Below are 11,050 nucleotides of genomic sequence, written 5' to 3'. Positions count from 1 at the left end.
GGAACGAAATGAGTGGTGGGAAAAACGAAAACAAGAAGATGAACAGAGACGACGGGAGGAACAAAGACTTAGAAAGCTCCAAGAAGAATATGAGCGAGAGAGAGTTAGATCTGAAAACAAGAGAGAAGAAGAGGACAGAATGAGAAGAGAGCAGGAAGAGAAACTTAAAGAGATAGACAGAAAATATAAAACAGAAATAGAGAACATGAAGAAGAAGTATGAGGAGGAGGCCAGAAAACAAGCTGAAGAATTGAAAGAATTCAGAGAGAAAAAGGAGGACTTTGCAGCTCTGATGGATCTGAAGCAACAACATGAGAAACACATGCAGGAGAAACAGGAGGAATATAAAAACTTTATGGATCTCTTAGAACACAAAGAAAAGACTCTGAAACGAGTCATGGACGAACTGCAGGACAAACACAAATACGAGATGACCGACTTGATTCTGCTTCTTCTGACCCGAAAGAAAGAAAACAGGAGCAAAATAAGTTCAATGCAGGCAACAGAAAGAAAAGAGATGGAGAACCTTATGAAAGAGCTTTCAAACGAAAACAGGAGACAAGAGAAGGAACAACTGGACGAATTCAAGAAAAGACACAAAGAAGAAATGAAATCCTTGGACAGAGAACTTCAGAACCAAACTAAAGAAGAGAAGAAGACGAGAAGGAACAAGCTGTCCATCGAACATGACCAAGAAATCAATGAGTGGAGACTGACATTTATGAACCAACAGCATCAAAAGCAGAAGGAAGAAGTGGACGAACTACAGAAAGAACATGAGCAGAAACTGAATAAATTCAAACAGAAACTCGTGGAAGAAAATAAAAGAAATGAGAAAGAAAAAATGGACGAGCTGCAGAAGAAACATGAAGAAGAGATAAAAGAGTTGAAAAAGCAAATCACGACGCCAGATGAAGACGGTGACGGTGAAGAGCTGGAGGACCTGCAGAAGAAACATGAAAGAGAAATGAATGAATTGAAAGAGAAACTTCTGGCCCCAGATGAGCAGGGACCCTGTAACATCTCATGAGCAAAACCACCGAGGGTCCGAGCTGCTGCGTCCAGGTCCAGGGGAGAAAACAGAAATCACATCACGTTACATCAGAGGAGCAAAAACAGAATTATTTTACAGAGAATCAGTTTTTTTTTACTTCTTGCATTTATCAGAGAACTATAATTATACTCAGGTTAAAGAGCACAGGAGTTCAGAGGAGGGGAGGTTATATACAGGTGGGTGTGTTCTGTTCCTGTCTCTTATACACATCTCTCCAAGAAGAATATGAGAGAGAGAGAGTGAAATCTGAAAACAAGAGAGAAGAAGAGGACAGAATGAGAATAGAGCAGGAAGAGAAACTTAAAGAGATAGACAGAAAATATAAAACAGAAATAGAGAAAATGAAGAAGAAGTATGAGGAGGAGGCCAGAAAACAAGCTGAAGAATTCAATGAGTTCAGAGAGAAAACGGAGGAGAACTTTGCAGCTCTGATAGACAAACACATGGAGGAAGTGATGGATCTGAAGCAACAACATGAGAAACACATGCAGGAGAAACAGGAGGAATATAAAAACTTAATGGATCTCTCAGAACACAAAGAAAAGACTCTGAAACAAGTCATGGACGAACTGCAGGACAAACACAAACAAGAGATGACCGACTTGATTCTGCTTCTTCTGACCCGAAAGAAAGAAAACAGGAGCAAAATAAGTTCAATGCAGAAAACACACAGAAAAGAGATGGAGAACCTTATGAAAGAGCTTTCAAACGAAAACAGGAGAGAAGAGAAGGAACAACTGGACGAATTCAAGAAAAGACACAAAGAAGAAATGAAATCCTTGGACAGAGAACTTCAGAACCAAAGTAAAGAAGAGAAGAAGAGGAGAAGGACCAAGCTGTCCATCGAACATGACCAAGAAATCAATGAGTGGAGACTGATAATTATGAACCAACAGCATCAAAAGCAGAAGGAAGAAGTGGACGAACTACAGAAAGACCATGAGCAGAAACTGAATAAATTCAAACAGAAACTCGTGGAAGAAAATAAAAGAAACGAGAAAGAAAAAATGGACGAGCTGCAGAAGAAACACGAAGAAGAGATAAAAGAGTTGAAAAAGCAACTCACGACGCCAGATGAAGACGGTGACGGTGAAGAGATGGAGGACCTGCAGAAGAAACATGAAAGAGAAATGAATGAACTGAAAGAGAAACTTCTGGCCCCAGAGAAGCAGGAGGGACCCTGTAACATCTCATGAGCAAAACCACCGAGGGTCCGAGCTGCTGCGTCCAGGTCCAGGAGAGAAAACAGGCCCCGTTTTTACTTCAGTGCATTTATCAGAACTGTAATTATACTGAGGTTAACGAGCACAGGAGTTCATATACATATATATCCTTTGTTTGAGACATTTGTTTTAGATGAGATATTGTTTATATCCTTTGAGTTATGTCTATGAGATAAAACCCTGAAAGCTGTACGTCAGGCAAAGTCTTGTATTTACGTTAACCAGTATTTTTCTTCAAATAGGATTCTGATAGACGCTGATGAAGGAATCCGTTTTGATTGTTTATTTAAACGGCCTCATTGAGCTTGAGAATATAAGGGGAATAATCGAATAAACTAAAAATGTAGAGAATTAAAACAGGAAGTCTGTCGCAACCTGAATCTGGTACAAAGAAGTGGAGGGTGGAACAGGCGGCCGCAGACTCCAGCTTCCTCATTGTTAAGATTTAAGTAAAAAAAAGATGGACACTCTACAATTGGATTTTGAATTCTTGGTCTCTTCTCTGATAAAGAGAAACTCCTCGGCTGAGATTTTAGTCTGATTCTATGGCTGCTTTCTGCCAAGGATAAGAATGTAAACTGTTATATTGCTGATGAGCTGTGGTTGATTTTATTTGAGTGTATAATGCTGAATAACAGACTATGCATCGTTAACTGTTCTCTAAGCTCTGATAATACTTCTGTACTTTCATTCAAGCACAATGTTTAACACGGAACTTTTTAGCTGTAATGGAGTATTTTCACATGAATGTGTTGTTCTCATGTTCACCACAGGGTGGCAGTGTCTGTAAATGTAACCCATCACAGGAGCCTCAGGTGTCCGGTGTCCGGTGTCAGGTGTCTGGTGTCTGGTGTCAGGTGTCTGGTGTCAGGTGTCTGGTGTCTGGTGTCAGGTGTCTGGTGTCTGGTGTCTGGTGTCTGGTGTCAGGTGTCTGGTGTCCGGTGTCAGGTGTCCGGTGTCAGGTGTCAGGTGTCAGGTGTCTGGTGTCTGGTGTCCGGTGTCCGGTGTCAGGTGTCAGGTGTCAGGTGTCTGGTGTCAGGTGTCAGGTGTCAGGTGTCAGGTGTCAGGTGTCAGGTGTCCGGTGTCCGGTGTCAGGTGTCAGGTGTCAGGTGTCTGGTGTCAGGTGTCTGGTGTCAGGTGTCAGGAACAGACAGATTTAATAATCTCTTAAATCAGGATTATTTTCACAGTCTCATTGTTGTTGCTTTAATCTTTTTAGAGCAACTTGTTGCCAGGTAAAGTTTATAATTTCCATCAATGATTTATACTAAATAAATACAAATATATTAAAATCCTTTTTTTGTATGTGTCGTAAATAATAATAGTATCTCATTAAATTTCTGTGTTTGTATTATTTTTTTATTATAAATTGATTAATTAAACATTGACTAATTTAAAGTAGTAGTAATTTAAAGAAGTACAAATTAACAGCAATTTGAAGTAATAGTACTTTAAAGTAATTGGAACTGTTGAGTGATGACGTCATGTGATCATGTGATCATAACTTTTAATTAAAGTTAAACTGGTTCTTGTCGTTCTGTCCCTGCAGTTATTGTCCAGTGTTTGGCTTCAGCATCAAGATCTTTGACAGAGAAAGCAGCTGTTGTTCCCTATGCTAATGATGCTGCTGCTGCTGCACGCGCGCACACACACACGCGCGCACGCACACACTCTTCCCTGCGTGTCTAGGCCTCTGTGTGCATGTCTCAGTGTGACACCAGCAGAGATGACAAATGTCTTTCTTTTATGCCACCACACGCACACACACGCACACACACGCGGTTTTATGGGAAGTGTACCGTGTTGTTGTTTCACTGTGAGGGAAGGTGCGGGCTTTGGTTCACTCTGCTCCAGCTGTGATGAACAGACTAATGTTTTCTAAACCTTAAGAGGTAAAATCTCTGATGCTCTCTCATCTTTTCAAGTGTCATCCTTCCTCCCTCTCTCTCTCTCCCTCTCTCTCTGTTTCTTCCTCTCTTTTTCTCTCCACTTGGATGCGCCAGGACGCGTGCCAAAGCTCGGTGCGTAATGGACACCAATCCGTCCTTTCCTTCTCCTCTCCTCCGCCGTGTTCCTGACACGCTGGGATGTCTCGATGCTCCAGAGAGAGGAGGAGAGAGAGAAAGAGAGCGATGACAATAAACCGTTTGAGTCACCATCTGAGGGGACGATACGAGAGACACTATGGGAAAGAGAGGGAGAGAGGGAGGGAGAGAGAGGGAGAGAGAGAGAGAGAGAGAGAGAGAGAGAGAGAGAGAGAGAGAGTGAGTTGGTGTCCGTTACGCACACCACACACAGGTCATCGCCGTGCGTCCTGGCGCATCCAGCACCAAGAGTTTTCCGGAGGGCAGCAGAGGAGTAAATGACTGGTTGTGTCGGGACTGTTGTCTGTCTGTGGCTCTGCGGGTCTGTGGCTCCTCTCCGGCCGCTCGGTACTAGATGCTGCGGCGCTGCTGCCTGGTCCTCACCGTGGTTTTGGAGCAGGTGTTTGTCTCACGGTAACCGTTTGTCTCTCGGTGCATCAGTGATTCTTCGGGCGGGTGTTTAAGTCAACATGTCGGGACAGAAGCCGTCCTTGAAGAGCGGCGGCCGCTTCCAGGTGGATGTGGTGTCAGAATCCGCTGCGCCACCCCCGGCCCCGGCCTCTGCTCCTGCCGCCGCCGATGGATCCAAGCCGCCCGATGAGTCCAAAGGTCGGTTCCGGGTGGTGGGGTTCACGGATTCGGACATCGGCCTCCCGCCTGATGTCTTCCACGAGCCGGACACGGCGAAGAGCGACTCGATCAGCCTCCACTCCACGGGCACGGGACAGACGCACATCTCCGACTCCCACTCCAACACCTACTACATGAGGACCTTCGGACACAACACCATAGACGCCGTGCCCAACATCGAGTTCTACCGGCAGACTGCTGCGCCTTTCGGGGAGAAGCTGACCAGACCCTCGCTGTCGGAGCTGCACGATGAGCTCGACAAAGTAACGACGTTAAACCACGTTTTATTCCATTTATCACCTCGAATAACTTCATATCTGATTTCACATTAAAAGCATGTCAGGATTGTACAATGATGCACGAGAAATTTACTTACATTTACAACAAATTTAAAACGCACAGCTACTGGTAAAAATTCAAATTCAAGTTGTACTTAATATTTTTATTATTTATATAACACGTTTCATCTGCTAAATGTACATAAAATCTGAATGTTAGGCCGCAAATGTTGATCTTTGCAGTAAGATGAGTTCCTAGAAAGAATGTCAAGAATGTGAAAAGTGTGAAACTGACACTAAACTGCGCGCACACTGAATATTATATAATACTGCGTCCACACGAGGGGTGAATGTGAATGTGCACCTGACAGGAGTCAGTCTCATCCAGAGAACACAAAACATTCCCTTCACTCCCACCTGACACCTCTGAGTGGGCTCAGTGACATCACTGGAGGCATGACCCCAACACACAAACACACACACACACACACACACACACACACACACACACACACACACACTACAATGCAGCCTCTCATGACCCAGCAGGCATCCCCGGCCGAGCTCCCACTCCTCCCATACCACTAGGTATCTGTGACATAGACGCACATTGTACATTAACAGTTAAAGAATTCAGACTGCGGGACGCTGCGTGACACTGCGTGACGCTGCGGGACGCTGCGTGACGTCTGAGCTCTCTTTACGTCAAAGTGTGGAAACAGAGTTAAGAAACTACATTTCCCTCGTTTCACGGAGCCAAAATCAAAACACAGACGTCACCAGACTCTGAACACAACTGTCAGATGGATTGATGACACTTTCAGCACGTGACTCCACTGAGTTAAACACAACTATGCGGTTGGCAAAATGAGTACTAACATGTTCTTATTATTGTACTATATTTACATAGTTTAAATACGCCATAATATATATAATATATACGAAGTGACTGTAACTGGGTCTCAGAAGGTTTTTGTTGAGTTCAGGTTCATATCACGGTTGTTAAAGTTTATTTAAGTTATTAAAGTGTCAAAAATTAATTCATTGTTTACATATATTCTTAATAATTCAACAGCCGAACCTGCTGTATTTGTATAGAGAACTCATAATGATGCACAGCGTGTAACGCTCTATAACCTGTTGCTCACCTGTCACTCTTCCCCCGCCGTCTCGGCTGTGATTGGCCGTCAGGAGCCGTTTGAGGACGGTCTGGCCAATGGAGAGGAACCTTCAGCGGCCGAGGAGGCGGCGGCGTTGGCAGCGAAGGAGGCGAAAGGAGGAGCTGTCAAGTTTGGTTGGGTGAAGGGAGTCCTGGTGAGTGTCATTTAATTAATCAGGAGGGAGATCACACTGTGTTTTTTCCACTGTAGTTTTATCAGCAACACTAATCCAAGTGTGTGTGTGTGTGTGTGTGTGTGTGTGTGTGTGTGTGTGTGTGTGTGTGTGTGTGTGTGTGCTGCAGATCCGCTGCATGCTGAACATCTGGGGTGTGATGCTCTTCATCAGAATGTCCTGGATTGTGGGGCAGGCTGGGATCGGTACGTACGAGTCGGGGAGCTGCAGCAGAGCGACGCTTCCCTCAGTCCGCGGGTCATTTGGCAGCTGCTGCGCTGAAAGGAAAAGACTCTGTGTTGTTTTTCCTCATTCAACAAGTCCCATGAAAAAGATCCAAACAGACAACGAATGTATCTGACTAACAGGTAGCATCCTGCTGCCCCAAGTAATCACTACAGCACCTAATGTGGATTAATCCGCAGATGAAAATAGTCCCAAATAAAAGGAATAATTTTCCTGTTGTGTCCAGCTGTTTTAGGAATTATATGTTTATATTATATAATATATTTGTGAGGTGTTTTTAAAGGTTTCTATAGGAACCAACGGGGCTGGAGCTGAGAGCAGACGTAATGAAGGTCCAGCACATTGTTGATCTTTGGTCTTTTTAATGGGATTTGTTACGTAAGATAAATATCAAACATATACCATAAAATACACCTAAATGTAACCGTTCAGCGACGAAGCCGTTAGATTATATAAGTGATAGTAGTGATGACGGTGTTTTCACCTTTGCCTCCTGACTAGCTTGAAAACTAGATTCATAATCCATTTATATCTTAACACTTGCACCGGATGGGCTGAGCAGCTGCGTCGTGTTGGAGAAAGAGTTGGTGGTGATGTGATTCTGAACTGTAAAGTGTTATACTTCCTGTTTAACATGGCGGACTCTTTGTGGTTTGTCTCCACGTGTTCATGTGTAACAGGACTCACCATCGCGATCATTCTGATGGCCACTCTGGTCACCACCATCACCGGTCTGTCTACCTCCGCCATAGCGACCAACGGCTTCGTACGAGGAGGTGAGACAGCAACTGTACATGATGCTTTTATTTTGAAAAAGCTGTCTGGCAAGTGAGGAGATTTCTCGGTCTGTTAGGGAAAGAAAATAGAGCTTTTGAACACGTTGAAGAGTTGCATTAAAAACAAGCTCAAACTATGATGCTGCTCACGTTTGTTTAGTTGTGAAATAATAAATAAATAAAATAAGAAATGATAATCTGTGTCCCTGTTGAACCATGATGAAACTGTGATTACCTGTGTGTGTCTCCTCTGTCCAGGTGGGGCGTACTACCTGATCTCCAGGAGTCTGGGCCCGGAGTTCGGAGGCTCCATCGGCCTGATCTTCGCCTTCGCCAACGCCGTGGCTGTGGCCATGTACGTCGTGGGCTTCGCCGAGACGGTCGTCGAGATGCTCAACGTGAGAAATACTCTGGTGTATTGTTCAAGCTGCCCGTCTACAGAGCGCTAATCCCGATGCTGACCTTTGCTCCGGCTCTGGTTGTTGGTTTGCAGGATGTTGACGCCCTGATGACCGACGAACTAAATGACATCCGCATCGTCGGGACCCTGACCGTCATCCTGCTGCTGGGAATCTCTGTGGCGGGGATGGAGTGGGAAGCCAAGGTAGGACCGTGAATCCACAGTTAAACCCCGACACCCCAAAGACTCATGGGAAGATACTGCGGTCCTGCAGTTCACCTCGCAGGGTGCAGCGGCCACCATCACACCGAGAGCATGAGCAGCCATTAATCCTGACTCCTGACTCCTGACTGCTGATGCTGATGCTGATGCAGATGCAGATGCAGATGCTGATGCTGATGCAGATGCAGATGCAGATGCTGATGCAGATGCAGATGCAGATGCTGATGCAGATTCTGATGCTGATGCAGATGCTGATGCTGATGCAGATGCTGATGCTGATGCAGATGCTGATGCAGATACAGATGCTGATGCAGATGCCGATGCAGATGCTGATGCAGATTCTGATGCTGATGCAGATGCTGATGCTGATGCAGATGCTGATGCAGATGCTGATGCTGATGCAGATGCCGATGCAGATGCCGATGCAGATGCTGATGCTGATCCTGATGCTGATGCAGATGCAGATGCTGATGCAGATGCAGATGCTGATGCAGATGCAGATGCTGATGCTGATGCTGATGCAGATGCAGATGTTTCACATGAGATAGTGTTTCCGTCAACAATTAAAAGCGCAGTGTTGGAGGAGAACCACAGAAGAAGAAGAAGAAGAAGAAGAAACTGAAATATCCCAACAGCTCTTTGGTGGATTGTCATGACATTCTGTGCTGATGTTCCTGATCAATGATGATCACTCTCTAAAAAACTAACAACAAACTTTGTGTTCAGTGCTGATTAGAAAATGATAGTATTGTAACAAGCAGAAGTAACATGGTGGAACTAAAGTTATAGCTGATATAAGCATTTAGCTCTCACAGAGCTGCCGGTGTGACGGTAGACTTTTAATCTTGTTTCCACCCTCTCTCTTTCTTTTCCTGTCCTCCCCTCCCTCTGTCCCTCTGTCCCTCTGTCCCTCAGGCTCAGATCGTCCTCCTGGTCATCCTGCTGGCGGCCATCGCCAACTACTTCATAGGAACCTTCATGCCATCAGAAAGCAAAGAGCCCAAAGGATTCTTCGGCTACCACAGTCAGTCTGCGTTGTAACGACTGTAGTGTTAGAATTTCAAATTAAAAGTCCAGCCGACACGTTCCTCTGTTTTGTGGCTCTTCGCAGCGGCCATCTTCTTAGAGAACCTGGGTCCAGACTTCAGGGAGGAGGAGACGTTCTTCTCCGTGTTCGCCATCTTCTTCCCAGCAGCCACCGGGATCCTGGCTGGAGCCAACATCTCTGGAGACCTGACTGTGAGTCCAGCTTCCCGTCTCACAGAGCAGCTGATAATCTGTGCGACGCTTGGTGACACTTGTGCGTTTAGGTGTGCGGTGCATCCTTGTGATGTCATGAGTTCCCACCTATTACCTTGGTCACCTCTGATTGGCTAGAGGGGAATACCTCCGCGCTGCAGCCAGTCTGCTCAATGATGTCATAAGAAAATGACTAAGTCTGACTCTGATCACGTGTCTGCCTTTAGGACCCTCAGTCAGCGATCCCTAAAGGAACCCTGCTGGCCATCGTCATCACAGGAATCACCTACGTGGGAGTGGCCATCTCTACAGGTGAGCTTCATGTTAACACCTGCAGGTAACGCTCCGTCCTCTAGAACTGAGCGGGTCACGTCCGCACCTGCAGCACACGTGGGGATGATAGATGACGCAGAGTGTGTTGTTGTCCTCCTCCGGCAGGAGCCTGCATCGTGAGGGACGCAACCGGAGACCACAACGACACGGTGAGCGACACGGTGAACTGCACGGACGCCGCGTGCACGCTGGGCTACGACTTCTCCATCTGTCAGGAGGGGGGCTGCCAGTTCGGCCTGATCAACGACTTCCAGGTGACCGACACACACTGGGCTCATGCTGAGGGTCGAGGGGGTTTTCCAGTGCAGATACACTGGGTCCATAATAATAATAATAATCGATTAATGATTAGAGTCATTGATTTGACAAAAAACGTTTTTTTGGTTTCAGCTTCTGGATTTAATTCTTACTGTAAAATGAATATATTTGGGTTTCAACACATCACCTCAGACTTCAGACGTGTGTGTGTGTGTGTGGGCTGAAGATTTATTGATTAGAGGAACATCTACCTGTGAAACAACTAACTGGGAGATTAATCAATATTAAAAATGATCATTAGTTGCAGCCTGAGACCCATTTATGCCTTTATTGACATTTTGGATAGATAGATAGATAGATAGATAGATAGATAGATAGATAGATAGATAGATAGATAGACAGATAGAGAGATAGATAGATAGACAGATAGATAGATAGATAGATAGACAGATAGATAGATAGATAGATAGATAGATAGATAGATAGATAGATAGATAGATAGATAGACAGATAGAGAGATAGACAGATAGACAGATAGATAGATAGATAGATAGATAGACAGATAGATAGATAGATAGATAGAGAGATAGATAGATAGATAGATAGACAGATAGAGAGATAGACAGATAGACAGATAGATAGATAGATAGATAGATAGACAGATAGATAGATAGATAGATAGATAGATAGATAGATAGATAGATAGATAGATAGAGTTGTAGAAATATATTGATATCATGTGACAATGTGGATTTTTGGAGGCATTTTTTTTACCGTCACTGACAGAAAGGTGACAGGAAGTAAAGGGACACAGGTGGGGAGTGATGCGTTGCAGTCACAGTACATGGTACTATAATAGTGATAATATTAATAGTATTATAATTTGTACTGTAAACTGTGGAATCTGAGTTACATAAAGACACACACACACACACACACACACACACACACACACACACACACACACACACACAC

At 44.7% G+C, this 11,050-nt stretch overlaps 3 protein-coding genes across 3 annotated transcripts in view; all 3 read left to right on the top strand.

Annotated features, from left to right (window-relative positions):
* LOC111645689 (GTPase IMAP family member 8-like) overlaps positions 1-3,805 on the top strand; it is an 11,192-nt gene extending 7,387 nt beyond the window's left edge. The window contains exon 9 of the mRNA XM_087170654.1: positions 1,352-3,805. Within this exon, the coding sequence (XP_087026780.1) occupies positions 1,352-2,250 (899 nt within the window). The 3' untranslated portion in view covers positions 2,251-3,805. The remainder of the gene's footprint in view (positions 1-1,351) is intronic.
* Positions 7-1,227, top strand: LOC147817460 (uncharacterized). The gene has a single exon (XM_087170640.1). The coding sequence runs from the start codon at positions 140-142 to the stop codon at positions 1,028-1,030; it is 891 nt and encodes a 296-aa protein (XP_087026766.1). The 5' UTR covers positions 7-139; the 3' UTR covers positions 1,031-1,227.
* Positions 3,806-4,519: 714 nt separating the features above from the next.
* The window catches only part of slc12a2l (solute carrier family 12 member 2-like), a 16,275-nt gene continuing 9,744 nt past the window's right edge, over positions 4,520-11,050 (top strand). Inside the window, exons 1-10 of the mRNA XM_023394992.2 lie at positions 4,520-5,254; positions 6,461-6,583; positions 6,732-6,807; positions 7,528-7,623; positions 7,882-8,021; positions 8,117-8,227; positions 9,161-9,269; positions 9,357-9,484; positions 9,712-9,796; positions 9,923-10,071. Of these exons, the coding sequence (XP_023250760.1) occupies positions 4,832-5,254; positions 6,461-6,583; positions 6,732-6,807; positions 7,528-7,623; positions 7,882-8,021; positions 8,117-8,227; positions 9,161-9,269; positions 9,357-9,484; positions 9,712-9,796; positions 9,923-10,071 (1,440 nt within the window). The 5' untranslated portion in view covers positions 4,520-4,831. The remainder of the gene's footprint in view (positions 5,255-6,460; positions 6,584-6,731; positions 6,808-7,527; positions 7,624-7,881; positions 8,022-8,116; positions 8,228-9,160; positions 9,270-9,356; positions 9,485-9,711; positions 9,797-9,922; positions 10,072-11,050) is intronic.

Source organism: Seriola lalandi, unplaced genomic scaffold, assembly GCF_002814215.2.
Source record: "Seriola lalandi dorsalis isolate HSWRI2012SDOR001 ecotype SW California unplaced genomic scaffold, Sedor1 jcf7180002054955, whole genome shotgun sequence".
NCBI classification, from domain to species: Eukaryota; Metazoa; Chordata; class Actinopteri; order Carangiformes; family Carangidae; genus Seriola; species Seriola lalandi.
The sequence above is the reverse complement of the archived record's forward strand: the minus strand, read 5'-3'. Positions and strand labels throughout refer to the sequence as shown.